At 31.2% G+C, this 18,404-nt stretch overlaps 3 protein-coding genes across 3 annotated transcripts; 1 reads left to right on the top strand and 2 right to left on the bottom strand.

The window, feature by feature from the left end:
- Positions 1-485: 485 nt before the first annotated feature.
- Positions 486-4,976, top strand: Tsp_08927 (calcium-independent phospholipase A2). Its single transcript, XM_003382022.1, has 15 exons — positions 486-625; positions 1,073-1,256; positions 1,305-1,498; positions 1,566-1,662; positions 1,990-2,309; positions 2,399-2,466; positions 2,577-2,730; positions 2,862-2,965; positions 3,036-3,163; positions 3,248-3,501; positions 3,543-3,682; positions 4,126-4,283; positions 4,349-4,501; positions 4,586-4,740; positions 4,817-4,976. The coding sequence occupies exons 1-15, from the start codon at positions 486-488 to the stop codon at positions 4,974-4,976; spliced, it is 2,409 nt and encodes an 802-aa protein (XP_003382070.1).
- A 1,930-nt stretch (positions 4,977-6,906) lies between these two features.
- On the bottom strand, positions 6,907-8,511 carry Tsp_08926 (xanthosine phosphorylase). The gene is made up of 7 exons (XM_003382021.1): positions 8,503-8,511; positions 8,103-8,143; positions 7,828-7,994; positions 7,470-7,749; positions 7,205-7,419; positions 7,100-7,178; positions 6,907-7,033 (listed from the first exon to the last, which is right to left on the bottom strand). Exons 1-7 carry the CDS (start codon positions 8,509-8,511, stop codon positions 6,907-6,909), a joined length of 918 nt encoding a protein of 305 aa, XP_003382069.1.
- A 1,460-nt stretch (positions 8,512-9,971) lies between these two features.
- On the bottom strand, positions 9,972-18,378 carry Tsp_08925 (DNA-directed RNA polymerase III subunit RPC2). The gene is made up of 31 exons (XM_003382020.1): positions 18,359-18,378; positions 17,875-17,983; positions 17,670-17,753; positions 17,185-17,358; positions 16,820-16,871; positions 16,364-16,452; positions 16,214-16,303; positions 16,089-16,153; positions 15,718-15,894; positions 15,436-15,645; positions 15,299-15,380; positions 15,079-15,237; positions 14,912-15,034; positions 14,666-14,851; positions 14,482-14,595; positions 14,299-14,409; positions 14,143-14,232; positions 13,922-14,084; positions 13,711-13,864; positions 13,431-13,604; positions 13,148-13,361; positions 12,994-13,066; positions 12,633-12,791; positions 12,307-12,568; positions 11,983-12,155; positions 11,834-11,922; positions 11,522-11,779; positions 11,291-11,307; positions 11,035-11,230; positions 10,357-10,387; positions 9,972-9,982 (listed from the first exon to the last, which is right to left on the bottom strand). Exons 1-31 carry the CDS (start codon positions 18,376-18,378, stop codon positions 9,972-9,974), a joined length of 3,909 nt encoding a protein of 1,302 aa, XP_003382068.1.
- Positions 18,379-18,404: the final 26 nt, after the last annotated feature.

The raw sequence follows: 18,404 nt of genomic DNA, 5'->3' as shown, positions 1-18,404 counted from the left end.
AGCAAGAGTTGACCAACATTGATAGGTAGGTAATTAATTTAAAAAATTATTTGAATTTAGTGCATTATAATTTTAATGTATAATTCAGTTAACCGTTTCGGAAATGAAATGAAACATACTTTATTTGACAATATACAGTGAAACTCCGATTATCCGAACACTCGGTTTTTGAGGGTCTTTCGGATAATCAGACGTTTCCAATTTTTCAAAATGTATTTACGTAATTGAGGCGTTTATAGCTGTTATTCTCAATTAGACGCGGAAGAAAGAGTAGGCATTCTGTTTATTATGCGACGTTATTTGCTCTTTACTCGCTTAAATTGCATGAACATTTATTATCTCACTGTTAGCAGACAACTTTTCACCGTGAATTTTAAGCTCGCGTATGCCATGCCGACTTTTAAAGTTTATTAGCCATCCTGAACTGACTACAAAATTATCAATACCCAGCTTAGTACTGAAAGCTAGTAGCTTTTTCTTGCAAAATGGGACCACTCATTGGTTGGTCAAGTGCTCGTTTCTGGAGGAACTACATGGATATCGCTGAATCAAGCGCACTATTTGACGCATTTTTCAAAGATTTTCGTGAAGAACAGCTACTCGAAGTATCCATGTGCAACATGAAGTCAGTTAGCTGATGTCGACTGCGATAGATATCTGAAACTGTGGACAGACCCACACCAAAACTCTCAGCGATTTTCCTGAGTGACTCGTCTCTCTCCACTAGTCTACACACTTCTAGCTTTTTCTCTAAACTGAAAACCTCTCTCTTTCTAGTAGTAGACATACCGGACATAAAAATTAGCCAGAAACAAAATGTTATAGAATTAATGAAATGCAGGTTGTCCAACTGAAAACTTCCTGGATAATCGGAGTTTCACTGTAATTCAATTTGTCAGTGTTTGTTTAAAAAGTCCCTGTACAAAATATAAATTTAGAATGCAACTGTAAACATTTTAATTGAAAAATAAGAATTTTATTTAAAATTTCACAGCATTTTAAAATTTGAAATAATAATGTGCAACGATGTTTTATTCATTGGATTGTAATTTCATGATGAATTTTTTTACAGAGTCATTAATTTGAAATCGAGACCTGAAGGATGGACACCATTGCATTTAGCAGTAAAAGCTGGAAACTTTAAGTTACTTGAAAAGCTCATCCATCTTGGTGCGGATATTAAAGCTGTTGATGCATTGGATCGTAATGCTTTTCACCTTGCGCGCAAATCGAATATAATTAAGGTGGAAGGGACAGTTTTTATTTTTTTTTGTTTCATATGTTCAGTTGGCTTGACTTTTCAGTTACTGGCTAATTATTTGAATCCTGTGGATTTGAAAGTTTTAGTAAATCAGTCAGATGTAAATTTCATGACTCCACTGCACTACGCGGTTCGTGAAGGCACAGACGCGGCTACACAAACGTTGATCCAAATCGGTGCCAAACATTCGAGTTCTACACCACCGTTTCATCTTGCTATTAAAATGAAAAATTTATCGTATGTCACAGTTTTTCAGTAAATTAATTGATTTAAATTTCTTATATGTACATATATATATCTATAGACAAATTAAATGTTTTTTGGAAAATGATCCAAGTGTTTTGGAAGAGAAGGACACTTTGACGGGAAACACTGCATTGCATACTACGTATGATTTGAAGGTAATGAAACTGAAAGAAAATTATCATATAAATTGGATATTCAAATACTTTTGTAGCTTTTTAAACATTTCTCTCTATTTTTATTTTATTTTGTTCATTTCTACATAAAAATTTCTTTTCAACTTGTAATGTTCTGCATAATAATGATAATAACAAGTGTAAATTGGCATCATCATTTCATAATTTCTCCGTTGAAAAGTATTGTTTTCTATTTTTTAAAAGTATACTTGTTACTTTAAAACAACTTTGAAAAAATATTTTGTTCATTGTGAAATTAATTTTTTTCAGTTATTAGAATAATTTAGCTTTTTTAAATATTATTTGTAGATTTTGCGTCTTCTGTTGAATTATGTTAAAAATGAAGCGACAGTGAATACTTTGAACAACAAAGCTGAAACCCCATTGCTTGTTCAAATGCAGCAGTCGGATGCTTTATCAAATATTGTCGCATTGATTGCTTATGGGGCCGATGTGAACGCGTCACGTTATGCCGATCACTTCACGGCTCTTCACTTGGCGGTCACTAAGCAGCAGCTTTCTTATGTTAAAGCGTTGCTTGTGTTCGGTGCCGATAGTTCTAAAGTGACAAAATCTGGCAAAACGGCTCTTCAAATCGCGTTAGAATTGGAAAAGTGGAATCAATCTGAGTATGTTTTATTTCATTTTGTTTTATTCAACACGATTAATTGTATTCAAAAATTTTGCATGAATTCTGTTTTATTTTATAATAATGCAGCGGTTCTCAACCGGAGGGGAATTTTCAGATTTCAGATTTGTATATTGAAAATGGAATAAATTACTACAGTATCCTGACAATCTACTGGACATTTTTGTCTATTGAAATGGAAAACTCCACTATGAAAATAATTGAAGAAAATATACATGTACAAATATAATAATAAATAAATTTTCAGTATTATATTTGGATCATTTGGAACTAAAAACAGTTTGCAAAGGGAGGAATGACGTTCTGACAAACGGTGAAAAGGGTACATTGGAGAAAGAAATGTTGAGAACCACTGTAATAAAGGCAACAACATTTGAAATGAAAAGAAAAATTCACTTACTGTTAATTTTGATTTTATTCATCATTAATAATTAGCGTAAAAACATAAATTGATGAAGAATGAATTGAAACGAAAAGTTAAATTTGATTCATTTTTACTGTGATTGATTTTTAATAAAAATGAAATTTTCAGCATATCCAGAGAAATTGTTTCTTGCATTGAAACATATGAAAAGCGATACCAACTGCAAAATTTTGAATTTTTGCAAAGTAGTTCCGAATTGATGCAGTTTGATGGTAATGATCCATTTTTTGTTATTATTATTATCAGTTTTTCTTTTCTAATATTAGTTTTTTTCTTTTCAAGATTGGTGTAAGTATACGAGAATGTTGAACGTTAAGAACGTTATTCAGCGATTCACTGACGACAGTGTCATGACTGAAAATTTGATATCCTTTGACGGCGGTGGAATTCGCGGTTTGATAACCATACAGGTATTTTGCTTCTCCCTTTCATGGCTTTTGTTTATTATTCGTTTTTTTCTTTTTATTTCATAATTATGTTTGCATAATTTTTAGATATTGATGCTTATTGAACAAGCTGTTGGTTCTGATTGGTTTAAAAACTTTCAGTGGGTGGCGGGTTCAAGCACTGGTTGCATAATCGCCGTTGGACTATGTTTGGGCTATTCACTTGGCAGAATGCAAAAACTTTATTTTCAATTGAAGGATACTGTTTTTTGCGGAACAAAGCCATACAGCGAAGAAGGTTTGGAGAATGTTTTAAAACAAGAATTTGGAACCAGAGAAATGGCAAGCGTAATGCCTCGAAAGTATGCATTTTTATCAACGTAATAATATCTGTCTATCTGAGAGTTGATTTTCCTGCTGTTAGGTTGATTGTTACAGCTACAAATGCGTTGACTCGTCCTGCGAAATTGAAATTGTTCCGAAGCTATCCATTTCCTCACTCACTTCAAACTGCAGAGGAAGACATGCAAAACGATAATCCTCGTAATAGGCAGTTTTTTTTTAAATTATTTGTCAATTAAAATATTTTTAGATGTTCATTTCAATTTTTTTTACTAATTATATAAATACTTTTAGACGATGTTTTTCTTTTCATTTTCATTTTGATGATCATGGAGTTTTTATTTAATTTTTTTAAGTCGTCGTCACTTTTATAAATTGATATTTTCTTCTTGATTATCATTTAAAATGTTGAATATAAGTAAATATATATATATATTTAGATGAGATAAATTGTTAAACGCATTTGATGTCAGGAGTGAAATTTTAAAATAAGTTTTTGAATGCAAAAAGAATTAAATAGTTAAACATGCATTATTAGTGATGTCGATCCATTTTATGTGAGAGTAAAACTCAGCGTTTTCTGGAGTAAAATTGTTTGTCATATAAGACAGACATATGTTTTAAATTGGGAAAATATTTTTCAGCTCTACCCATTTGGAAAGTGATACGATCCAGTTGTGCTGCACCGTATTATTTTCCGCCACTGGATGGAATTTACATAGATGGTGGCTTGATGTCGAACAATCCTTCGTTGGAATTGATGACTGAAATGAATAGAATGAATACAGTGATGAATTTCCAAGTAATTGTTGCACACTGATGCTTGTTACTTTTTCGAAATCTTCAGTTTTTTTTGTTCACTAAAAGAAGCGGAAAATTTCGAACATTGGTTGCTTTTTATCGCTTGGCACCGGCCGGACACGTACCACAGAAGCATACGCTCCAGATTTCAAGTCTTCTTGGAGCATTTTTGACAAGCTTTTCCATTTTAAAGAATTTGTAACCATGTTGTATACTCAGGTTAGTACTTTCACATGGCGGAGAAGCAATATAAACACACTGGAAGTTGTTTACAATTTGAAATTTGCATTTATTCCATTTCAGTGTTGCCAGACGGATGGTTGCGTTGTAGACCGATGTAGAGCTTGGTGCGAGTCTCTGGGCGCTGCATATTTCCGATTAACACCTGAAATTAATGACTTGTGTCTAGATGAAACTGATGATAGTCGGCTGATTGATGCATGCTGGGAAACTATACGGTATTTTAAAGAAAATCAAGAAGAAATTGTAACTGTTTGTAGTTTTTTGAAAGAAGTTAACACTTTGAAAAAGTAGAAGTCTGTGTTTTGTCTTTTGTTTTGTTCCAACTATACCAACTGTTTTCAACCAGGGGTGCTCACACCTCTGGTGGTTCGGAGAGCTTATTCGAGGGGTGCAGGAATGTCCTTTGGAGGAATCACGTGTTACGTCTGGAGATGTCGACTTTTATAACTGAATTGCAGTGTAGCCGGTCGTGTGGCGTATCTTCTGGCGTATGACCATCAGAGAGCCCGTTCATCGTAGTTTAAAGCTGCTGATCTCAATTACGAAGTCGAGTTGACTACTGGGATGCGGGACGCGATTGCCTGTCTTCTGGGGGTATGAGCGAAAAAAAGCTTGGGAATCACTGAACTATATCTTGCCTGTTTTTTTTATTATCAGCAGTTGGAGTAATTGATCGGCTGTTCTGTTTTTGAATGGCTGAATTTATGATTAGCTGAGCAGTTTTACAGTCGACATTGTTGTACAAAGTAAAATATTTTTTAAATAATATTTTGGAATAAATGATCAAAATGAATTTAAACAAAGCTGTTTATGGTTATAATTTTGAATTCTTTTGTTCTTACGTTTTAAAAAAGTAATCCCAGCTGTTTCATTTTATTTATTCATTCCGTCTTTTGACACTGAATAAAATTGATTTTTAGTACTTTCTTTTTTAAAATAATCTCTATGTAAATGTTTTATTTATTAATAAGACAAGACTGCGAATTATATAAATACAATCATAAAATAGTATAAAAATATATGCAGTATAAAGTAATGTAGTAATCAGTAATTACTAGATATAGAGTAAGGCATGTTGAAGTTTTCGAGAATTGCTTCACTATACATGTATTACCATGATATTCAGCAGTCAATGAAGTTATTTCTTCACACTTACTGTTGATTAACCGTCAATCTCTGGCAAGCTTGTTTCTTGCTCTCAGCAGTGCTAACAGCATTTTAATATTTTTAACAATTAGAATATGGAGCAATTTGTGTATATTTTTATATGTTTCCACTTTCTGTTTATGTCAGCATTCTAAGAATTCCAAACTACATGCATTTGAAAGCAGAAATTTTCTGGAGATTATTAAATAAAGTTTAATTTTAGTACTTGTAACATTATCATTTTGGTTGGCATTTCTCACTGGTAGAAATGCTATTATGGCCAGTAGTATTCTAGTAGTTTTTCAGGTTTCTAGTTCACAATTATATTTTAATGCGAAGTTCGACCGCCTTCTTTTTTGATGAAGTAGAACGAGCATTTAAAGTAGATCTTTACACTGTTTTAATTACTTTTAGCAAAAGAAAAATGCTTACTTTTGGAATTAGAATATCAAAATTGTTTCTGACAGTATCGTTTCTAATGGGCAGATTGTGCACAAAAGCAACTAATTTATATTAAATGACTATATGTATAATAAGCAGCCATTTTAAAATGCAATGTAAACTGTGCATTAAACAGAATATAAGAGTATCTGATGATATTTGTTAATTACTGTTTGAGAATAATATTAAACTATTACTTTCATAAATTTTACACAAAGAAATTTTCTTTTCTCAATGATAATTAATATTTTGACCAAAATTTCCAAAAGTTCTCAAGATTCTCCAATTTGGAGATATAGTGATAATATATATTATGTTCCGCCTCTTCTGCAAACATGAAATTGTTCGTGTTTTATTGTGATGAGTAGATCGACGAAGTTTTTTAATTTAAAAATTGGTATATGCAAAGTTTGTATAGGCGTATCTTTATTTGCTTTGGTTCCATTTATTAGCTTACTACTGTTTTTAACTGACAACTTACCTCAGCATTGCTAGTGTTAAGTGATTTATTGTTCATTTGTGTGATTTACAGCAGAGTGTACTAACTTGAAAATTCCAAGTCAGTTTTAATTTTAATAACAATACAATTTGGAATAATTTTGAGGAATAGTAATAGTTACTTATTCTGAATCATTAATTTATCTGATAATTAATTGACCATCAATTAAGAATTTCTGTGAATGGCAAAATAATCAAAATAAAATGTTGAGTTATCACTGTAGCGAAGCTTTGTGATCAATTGGGCAGTTAGACACACACGCAAGGTCGGGAAAGTAAGAAATTTTTTGCAGAATTTAAATTTCCAGCTTAGCAATGAATGCTTTAAGCAGTTTTATCACGTCGCTGGATGTAGTATTCATCAAGTCGAGCACTTCCTCGTGCGTTACTTCTAAGGCATCTTTATCGCAGTCAGTACAACTTCTAAAAAGGAAAATTACATGAAATGCAGTTTTGGAAGTTTGACTAAAGCATATTTTATAATTTTACAAGTTTGAAATCAATGATATTCCGACCACTTGCATATCGCTGTGCTTTGCGGCAATTGCTTCGTGAACGCTGCTCATACCTGAAGCATTGCATATGATTATCTACTTTGAGAGATGTCATTTACTGTTGTTATACCGATAGCATCGGCGCCAAATAATTGCAACATCCTCGTTTCGGCCGGTGTTTCATACTGAGGGCCCATCACCATCATGTACACTCCTTCGCGTAGTCGAATTCCAGTCTCTTTTGCAATTTCTTTCAGCATTGTTCGGTATTCTTTGTCATAAACGTGATTCATACTTGGAAATCGCGTGCCATATCTATATTTTAACTGTCAGCAATTTTTTTTGTCACACTTTTGCTCTTGTACCTTTCATCGTTTGGACCAACAAGAGGGCTAAATCCTGACAAGCAAGGCAGCGAGATGTGATCCTTTATTAGCATGATATCGCCGGGAATATAGTTTTGATTTGCTCCACCAGCAGCGTTTGTAATAATCAAAATTTTTACGCCGAGCATCTTCATCACTCGAATGGGAAGTACGCACAACGCAGTTGAACGACCTTCATAAGGATGTACACGACCCTGCATGCAGATCAGTGATTTTCCTCCAGATTTTCCAAGCACCAGATTTCCATGATGTCCCTGTACTGAAATTTATCTTTTATAAGAACGGAGAAAACATCTTTATTCTTATTGTTATCATTAAATTAAAAAAAATGGAATACCAGTGCCAACGGGAAAGCCAGGTATTTTGCTGTATTCAATACTTTCACGCTCTTCGAGCATATCACACAACTTTCCCAGACCGGAACCGCAGATAATGCCGATTAGTGGTTTATGATGTGTATTCTGTTTAATATATTTTGCTACATTTTCAGCAGTTTCAAAACTCCTGAAATAAAATAAAATAAAATAAAATATGTGCTTGCTTTTATCATTATGCATTGAAATTCATGAAAATTTACGTAGTTAAACAAAAGAAACAGAAATAAAAATTTACAATAATACATTATTTAATTCAAAAAAAGTTTGATACCCAATCTAAAAATTTGTTGATAAAAGATTTTACTATTATGACTTATTTTGGAATAACAACAGTTTAATTGAAAAAATGATTTACAATAATTTGTACGATTAGATAATAATTTTGAAATTATACAAATTAAATAAATTATATTATTAAATTTTATATTGAATATTTGGTATTTTTAATTTTTTGCTTGATGCTATAACAGTGAAGCATTGGAAACTAGAATTTCAACTTACATTGTTCACACATCACTTTATTCAAATTGATTAGACAGTTTCCTTAACAGTTAACTGGTTGATTATACAAAATTATTTATGGAGTGTAAATATTAATGACATTTTGTAAGATTCAGAACTTTTTTAATTAAAACTTTTGTCATTTTTATTTGAAAGGTGTCATTTGAAAATTTTGAAAAAAATAGTCATCATTGCAATAAAAAGTTTATAAAAAATTTTTTTAAATAATGTTCTTGTTGAAGCAACAAAGAAGATTTTATTATTGAAATTTTATCAATTGAAAATTATTGTCTTCTAATTTTATTTAAATTTCCATTTAAAATTTGTATAAAATAAAAAAAAAATTTTCACTTTAAAGCATTGAATAAAATAAAGTAAGCTGAATTTTTTTCATTCAATTAACAGAATAATAGTAGAATTATAATAACATTTAATAGCTTTATTGCTATAGAAAAGTATGTTATTAAAAAAAAGATTTAACAATAATTATGATGCAAAAAATGTGATATTGTTGTCTTCATCTCAAAGCATATATATATTTGAAGAGAAGCTAAGAAATCCAGCAAAACGGTAAGTTGCGGCTAATGCTCGTGTGATAATAAATTATAAAAAGAAAATCATGTTTTTTTTTTGAAAAAATAATAAAGTTATGCAGTTGGTAAAATTAAAGAATTTGCTTTAAAATTTATGTCATTAACTTGTTTATTATTTTATATGTGATGAAAAATAAAAACAAGAAAAAATATCTTCATCATTTCTTTAGAATATAATGAATAATTTTAAATGTTAATATAAAATTATTGACTTACCAAGCTTTCTGTTCGTTCATCATGATGATTTCAAGAGAAAATTTTCTGCCAGATTCAAATGATAATTTGTCGCTGCTTGTTCTGTACTGGACAGATTCCTACTGGCAAATGAAAAATTGATTGAGCATCGTAAATTTATGCCACGCAAACCGACCTGCTTAATAGCACTGACCGGCTTCAGCTATGTCAAGCATTGTACTTGATCATATCGGTCAATAAAATTATTACTGATGTGATTGTTCTGGAAAAAAAATAAAAAATACAGTATTTTTTATTATTAATTATTCTTGAACAAGGAAACTATGCTAAAGGGCCAACTAATTATCTGTATATCAGTGATTTTTTGATTTGCCTTGCGGGTATACATACATTTTTCCATCAAACTTTGACCGGAAAATACATTATCATTATTATTGAATAGATGACATTATCTTGTCAATAAAAGAAATATGGAACATGTTTTGAACAATCTCATAAACACTGCATAATAATAATTTATATAATTACATAATTTATATAAATAAAATTATTTACTTGCCAATTTTTTGTCGACTTATTTATGCATAAGAATTTATTACTTCCTAATATCTTTCAAAAATATTTCTTTCAGAGCTACTTTTCATATAAAAAATTACAACTATTTTAATAAGCGTTATCAATTTTTCAAAACATTTTTACTCAGTCAGTTTAATCAACATTCAACATTAATAAATATCTGATTTTTTAATGCTAATTTTTTGTGCTTCCTACAATAATCTTTTTTTAACATAACATTTTTTGTTTTTATTTCCTGGTCACGTATTTTCTGAAATTTTTCAGTAAACAATAAATATACAATTGGACAATGAGAACTTCAATCATTTGAAACTTGATTTTATCGCATTCAGTATACGTGATACTTTAAAACAGTATTAATGAACTCAAACGTATATAAATTTATTAATTTATAAACTTAAATGAACAAATATAAAAATATTTTAAAGCAAAAGCGTGCAATGTAATTCAACTCGACTGTGCAAATCAATACGGATTTTATTTTAAATATATAATTTACAATTATTAAAGCCTATTATAATTATTTTTCAATAAAAAGGTAATGATTTCAATAAAAAGCATTCAATGGAAGTGTTGAGATAGCTAACCAAATTCACTGTTTATAGAAGATTATGGTAAAAATACCTGCATTTCTCCGTTCACTGTGATAATCATGCTAATAACAAAATAAACAATTTTTATTAATTTTAAATTCGAATTTATTTCAAATAAAACAGCTAACTTTTCACTTAAAAATTATTATTCTAATTTAAGACCAATAAGTGTTTAACAGTTGATGTTTATTTTATCTTCAGTTATTTTAATTGCACATACACAATTATGTCGACAGTGAAGCTCCGTAAATTATCAATAAATATTAGTTATGTATTTTACAAGTAATATTTCTAAAACGCCGAAAAAATTATAATTTTACTTATCACTATTTTAAGTTATACTGCAGTTGCTTGCAAAGAGCAGATCAGGTGATATCTCAGTTTCTTACAAATCGTTATATTTGTTTTCAAAATTTTCCATTTCTTCTCTGAAAGTGCATCCTTACTAATCAATCGCTAACAGTCGCTATCAAAAACAATCGTACACGTGCCAAATAAGCAAAATGCGAACAACAACAACGTACTGTTTAGTGCTTTAAATTTTATTATCAACAATGTTAAATTCGAATTTAACATTAATCAATAAATAAATTCACAACAATTAATTTTTTGCTCGATTTCGAACTGAATTTAGAACAATTTTCATGACTGGATCATCAAGTTTAAGCTCATCTGAATAATTCAAATTTCTAAGTGGAAAATTTATCACTTCTTCAGTCTTCAATGTGACATCATTTTCCTGCTTTCTTGGTTCCATAGTCGTTTTGAAAGAACGAGGCAAATTTCCATCGCGCAATTTCATCTGAGGCATCACGTTCATTGCTTGCAGTTCTTGAAACAGCAACTTGCACGCATACGGCATGCACACAGTAGCCAGAGCTTGTGAAGATTTACAGTTCTGACACCTAAAACGAGAAATAAGCACAATCAAAGCAATAATAAGTTCTTTTTTCCTTTAAATAAACATATTGTACAATTGAAACTGATAACTTCGAATAAATTAATAATGTATATGGCAAGAGATTTGATTTTCAAGTCCAGTTAGTCATTAATGAATGGACTTTATGCGTGCAGAAATAAAGGAATTTGAATTTCATTTTCATTTTGAATTTGATTTGTCAAACCAATAAATTAAAAATTTTCTTATTGAAAATTTACCATCCAGGATAACAAATCAGACCGCAAACACTGCATACTGTCGCCTCGAATGCATCGCTGGACACCATCAACCGCTCTACTAGTATCGCACTCGCACCATAAGCGATGAAACAATCCCGTTCCATCTCACCTAACCGCAGACCTCCATCGCGTGATCTACCCTCTGTTGGTTGCCTGGTAAGATTTTCCATGGGACCTTTGCCTCGCGCATGGATTTTGTCCAATACCATGTGCTTCAATTTCTGCAACAAATAAACCTCATCACAACCAAATTGCATTTGTATTAATCGAAAAACCTGATAAAAAATTGGACCAAAAAATATGTAACTGTTCAACGGCATGCCAGTCACTCCGGAAATGAGTACATCTTTTCCCAAATAATTAAAACCGTGCTGCATTAAATCTTTGGCAATTTCTTCAATTTTATCCCCACTAAATGCTAAAATAAACAAGTATGTTTCAAATATATGAAAATACAAATGTTAAAAACACTGCCCACCTGTGCCGTATCTGGGAGTACCGGTGAAGGTACCCCCTTTACCATTTATCAGTTCTAACAATTTCCCAACTGTCATTCGAGATGGATAACCATGTGGATTCATTATCAAGTCAGGCACAATCCCTTCGCTGCTAAATGGCATGTCTTCTTGTTGAACAATCAGTCCAACTACACTGAAATAAAAAGAAATTTATCCAAGAAAAGAAAACAAAAAGACTTCCATAATTTAAAAGAGTAATTGTCTCTTAACTACTACTATGTTCAAAAAAAGTACTAATGCCCCTGGGCAATAAAAACACAAGTTGCTGCTTGGATGTTACATACCCTTTTTGACCATGACGACTGCTGAATTTGTCCCCCAATTCTGGCCTTCTAGTTTGTCTCAGCAACACTTTGATCAAGCACTGATTATCCAAATTCGACGTGAGTAAAACCCGTTCAGCATATGCTTCAGCTGCCCCAGTCCAAACCAGTGGCTCTTCCTTGAAGTCAGTTTCAGACACTACAGTAGGTTCTTCTTCATTAAGCAGCGCCGACCTCGGAGCTACCTTGTTGACCAAAACTTGACCAATTTTGACCACATTTCCTACAAACAAAGATTACAGTACAATAATACTTTGGTTGATTGTCAAAAAAAATATATCTTTCACCAGGTTTAACAATGCCCTCGGCATCTAATGCCATGTGTCGAAACACTGGCTTGCCAGTAGTCACGTCCACAAGTGGACCCAGGATACGATCTGAATCCATGTTGCTGTAACTCTTCACAAAACATTTGTTACTTCGGTAAACATGGCATCGGCCAAACCCTTAAACAGATTAATATGTAAACAATTTATTCTGAGAAGAAAAATTTGAATAAATCACACTACAGTACATGCACTCGATTATGTTAACATCTGTTAACAAAGCAAAAAATAAATTAAAAAAAATAAAAAATGAAACATATTATTTGCTTGCCTCGATCTAAAGATGCTTTATTCAGTATAATTGCATCCTCAATATCGTAACCGCTGTATGACATGACAGCAACGATTGCATTTTGACCAGCTGGAAGGCATTCGAAATTAATCAGTTCAATAGTCTAAATGTTCAACATTCAAGCAAGATACAAAATAAAACAATATTGAAAGAAAAAATAATAATAACGCAAAACAGAATTTACTTTAGTTTTCACAAGAGGTCGTTGAGGATATACCAGACCATAAAGCAATGAATCCATACGAATGCTCTGATTGTATGCAATGATGCCCATCGCTTGCTTGCCCATAGCGCACTGATATGTATTTCTTGGAGACTGATTGTGATTTGGATACGGTATCAGTCCAGCGCATACTCCGAAAAGTGTAAACGGTTCAATTTCCAGATGAGTTGTTTTCCTGCGTAGATAATAAAAAAAGAAAATGGAAAAGATAATAAAATAAAGATGATAAACTTTAAAAACCAACTCAGTAATTTCAGAATCATAGACTGCAATTAAAGCGCTTTCTTCTTCACTAACATCCAAGTATTCTATTAAACCATCTTTGAAAAAATCTTCCAAATTTCGTTTGCCACATGCCAACTCGCGCAAGTGATGATGTTGAAGCAATGATTTCCCATTTTCCACAATTATATAAGGCCTACAAGAAAATACATCACTTTCACAATTTGCAACTATTTCATCATGCGGTGCTGAAAAATTACATACAAAGGTTGAGTAAATTTTTAAATTATTACTTTCCTTACCTACATATTCGTCCACCATCACAAGAAACGTACAAAGTTCGCTGCTCTTCGTTCAAGAAGAGATTTACAAATTTATTCAAAAAGCCATGCCGACGCATGTACCTCAACGAGTTATAAAGCTGAACAACGTCTCTTGTTATGCCAAACAGAACACCTATATGAAAGATGAATTTCAAAAAATGAATTCAAATAAAACAAGCAAAAAGTAAACCATTGAGAAAAACAAAACTGGTAGATGGATGCAAAAGAACTTCTGTACTCAAGTAATTTACATCTTCTACTCCTAAATTGCAAAACGCTTTTTTCACAGGCAATTCTTCAGAATCAGTAGTTATGTGCGACAGCAATGCCAAACTCTTGATCAAACCACACGGCTTAAAAGTGTTTTATTCAAAATTGAACAATTAAACCAAACATTTTCTGTTCACCTACCTCACCTTCGGGGGTATCGGCCGGACAAAGCATACCCCACTGAGATGGTTGAAGAGACCTCGGACCACCCATTTTCCGAGTATGTTCAAACTAAAATTAAAAAAAAACATATCAACTTAAACAAACACAGTCAAACAACAAATTACACTCATTTACCTGAGAATTGATTCGAGTCATCATGCCGAGCATTGCTATGTAAGACATTCGCGATAATATCTGAGTGACGCCATGCCTGTCCATCCTGTATCTGCGAATAACCCAGTTACCCTTAAACATTCATTTCTGCGTAAACAATATCAAATATTATTATTATCTGTTGCTTCACTGGGAATGCTTTACCGTTGCAATGGCATTCAACAATCCATTAGTAATTAAATCTTTTGGAATGTGTTTTACAAAGTCAAACAACGCAGTTCGCAACCGCTGAATAGTACGGTCTGTTAATAAACTAATCTTCAACAAAAAAAATACATACAATTAGAAAAATATGAAAATTGAATTTAAAAAATGAAAAGAAAAATACTTCTTGATTAAATCGTTTAAACAAATCTTCAAACAACAACGCCAGCAACGAGCCGGCCAACTCGAGACGCTTGTTTCCATAATAATCAGGATCATCGACAGTAGCCTTGCCAAGCATAACTTGAATAATGCGCTGAATCATCAGACCCATATAGATTGCTTTCAATTTCATATTACCAGCACTGCTCTGTCGAAATACATAGTCAAAGACAATAAGAAATTACTTTCTTTGTTATCAGCTGCTTACTGGAACATGAGCACAAATAACATCTGTCAAAAATGAAAGCGCCAGTTCATCCTTACTAACAGTGCTATTCTTGGCAATAAAAAATGTGTTTCCTTTAATTCGATTTCCAACAAATATCAACGCCTGAAAAAAAGGAGTTCACAAAATTAATCATACAACAAATAAACCACTATTACATCTTTCTGTGTGAAAATTTCCCTCTTATGCAGATCTTGTAGCGTGTTCAAAAATACCAAACAAGAGTCTTGTTCACCGCTGACAAGATGCAGCATTTCCCTTTCACTCAATATTCCCATCGCTCTGAATATAATTGCCATCGAGATATCCTGAAAACCGATTTAAAAATTCATCAAAAAATCTTGCTTTTTCTTCTCCTATTGAAATTACTTCAGTCAGACGATTATTTCGCATGAAAAATATATCCTTTTTATAAACAACATACGTTTTACCCCGAGATATGTGTGTCATCCTAAATTTGAACGTCATGAATTAAGAGATGTGAAACTTTTTTTTTGAACCCTTACGTCAAAACACCACAACTAATTTCGTCTGTTTTATCCATCGCAACAAGCATACGATTCTTCGACATCTGCTCTTGAATGAGAACCACTCTTTCAGTACCTCTTATTATAAAATAACCGCCAGGATCCAATGGACATTCGTTCATTTTAATAAGCTCCTTTTCATTTTTTCCCTTCAATACGCAACGACTGCTGCGAAGCATTATGGGCATTCTAATTATTATTATTATTATTATTATTAATAACAGCAAAGCATAGCATTGAATAACAACAAAGTCAACAAACCTGCCGATTTGAAAATTTTTCCTTAGCACCTTCTCTTTTCCACGAGTATATTCTATGTCAACAAAGATTGGAGCAGCATAGGTAATATCACGCAATCGACATTCATGAGGCGTTACAGAGGTTTGCAAACAATCTGCTTCTTCTGCTTTCGGTAAACCAACACGTATGTCAATATATCTAAAATAAAAGAAAAAGAATAAAAATGTATGAACGAATCCTTGATACTGAACCAATTATAACCTCCTACCCTATAAGATTGAATTCATTTAACGCAAAAATGTAGGCAATTATATTAAAAATTTATAGAACATCATAAATGTATTATTGATGAAAATGATACAGAATTATTTTTAAAAAAAACATCAATTTACTTTATATAAAAGCTTGGATCAGCGTTACATCTTACCATATTATTCGCTTTGACAATTTCTTTAATCTAAAAATGAACTTCATTAAAATAATTGATTTCATCGAAACATATCATTGGACAGTTTACTTCGGAATTAATAAAATAGTCGAATGAATCAATGTGCTGATTTATAAGCCCCTTCGTTCTAAGATAGTGAGGTATAATTGCCCATTTTTGCTAAAATAAAAAAAATTACATTCATTATTCGTTGCAAACAAAAAACATAAAAACTCTTACTTCTAATGAATCAACAGGTAAACCCAAATGTTCACCTTTTCCACCGAGAGAATTATCATAAACAGAAGAACAACGACTTTCAGCTTTTACTTTAATATTATTAAATGAAACTGGTTGATTTTCTTGTTTTATCATTATTCTTTAACAATTCTGAAACATGAATTACATTCCAAAAAAAATTCAATATGAAAAAATTTCATTCACAAAAAAAGTATTCCCAGATATGACGGCGCCAATCAGCATGAGATTAATTTTATTTAATAAAATATTCTTTAAACTTTATAAATTGCTATAAAACTCGTAAAAACTAATATAACAACTAAAAAAACAACAAAGAAACATTATCATAACATTACAAACTTTTCAATAACAATAACCACACATGCTACTATGTATTGATCTCATACTGTAATACCGGTTAATGAAAAGTGAGTTGTATGATACATGTACATAAACTTTGTTTATGATCAGATATCATTGCTTCGTAAACTTTACGACTACTTAAAGTCTGAAAATAAAGCCACAAAAATTTTTTTTGTCGTAGTTTTATCATCATGATGTTTGTATTGATAATTATAAATGTTTAATGAAATTCAGAACTTATTAAAAATGTCAACATGATCATTGTAATTCGCTGATGTACAACGTTTTTGTTTACTTTATTCTGCATTATCATAAAAGTTACACATGGTTGGATGCCATTCGTTTTAATATAAGGAAAACGAACGTTCAGTTCAATGTGAAGTGTTGCAATTCGAAATAACAAATAATTTTTAACACTTCACACGCTGGATTGCTGACAAAAATTCCAAAAAGTTTACTTCCAGTACTGTCAACGATTTTGATATATCTTTAATGGATACTGCAATTCCAAATATCCACATCGAAAATGGATATGATGCGTTCCCAAGACTGAAAATATTAAGTTGTTCCATTTTGTTAATTGTATCGAGCAGTTCATTTCCCATTTCCACTAGCTGCATTCCAGGTTTAAACTAAAAACAACAAAATTATAATTCATACTTCATATGTATATATGAAACAGTGAATCGAATCAAGTATTCAGCTCAATATTTCACTATTTCGTAGTTTCGGTATAAAGATAAAAACAATATTACAGTTAAAAATTAGAATATGTAATGTAATGTAAACATCACTAAGAAAACTTGAAAAAAAATTTGTATAAATGAATATAAGCAAAACAATTTTTCTTATTTACGCAATGCTAAGGAGTAATATATTATAATTTATATAACAAAATATATTAAACACTTTATAAGCAATAGAAATTATAAAATGCAAATACTATTTTCGAAATTGCGTCCGACATCTTCAAAACAAGTTCAGCATATTCACTTCCAGATATAATCTGGCCACAGTTCATTCTAACCTGAAATATACTCTTAATAACACTATATATTATTTTAATCAGCACTGAAAAAAAGAATAAAAAAGCATACATTCACCAAATCATGTATTCTTTCATACTCTTTTATGAAAGTTTTTATAACGACACCAAACTTTGTTGCACTTAGTGCAAGGGTGTGCTGATATTCCTCGGCGATCATACGATTGGATTTGGAGAAATTACGGCGATGCATAAGTAATCTGCTCGAAAAACTGAAAATACACTTAAATAAAAGATATGTTCATAGCAAATCAGCAAATATTCATTAGATTAATAAAAGGAATTCAATACTGTGTTTCAAAAGATAAAGATTTTAACATATTAATAATATTATGATGCTCGATGAAATTAATATCTTTTATTTTAAATATATATAAATATTTTAAATCTTTAAAGCAATAGAAATCTGCAGCCATACAAATTAAACATTGTTTTAATAAAAAAATTATAGAACAAAAGACCGTATGAAATTTACAGTATGAAAAAATAATAAAGACAAAAAAAACTGATAAATATTTTCATAGCTTTTATCATATTATTAAAGCAGTTAATAGCAGTAAAATTTAAAGTAACACTAATAAACAAACATATCTATGTACATATACATTTAAACATATTTATTTAACAATATTA

The sequence above is a fragment of the Trichinella spiralis genome, assembly GCF_000181795.1.
Source record: "Trichinella spiralis strain ISS 195 chromosome Unknown Scfld1, whole genome shotgun sequence".
In the NCBI taxonomy this organism is placed as follows: Eukaryota; Metazoa; Nematoda; class Enoplea; order Trichinellida; family Trichinellidae; genus Trichinella; species Trichinella spiralis.
The sequence above is the reverse complement of the archived record's forward strand: the minus strand, read 5'-3'. Positions and strand labels throughout refer to the sequence as shown.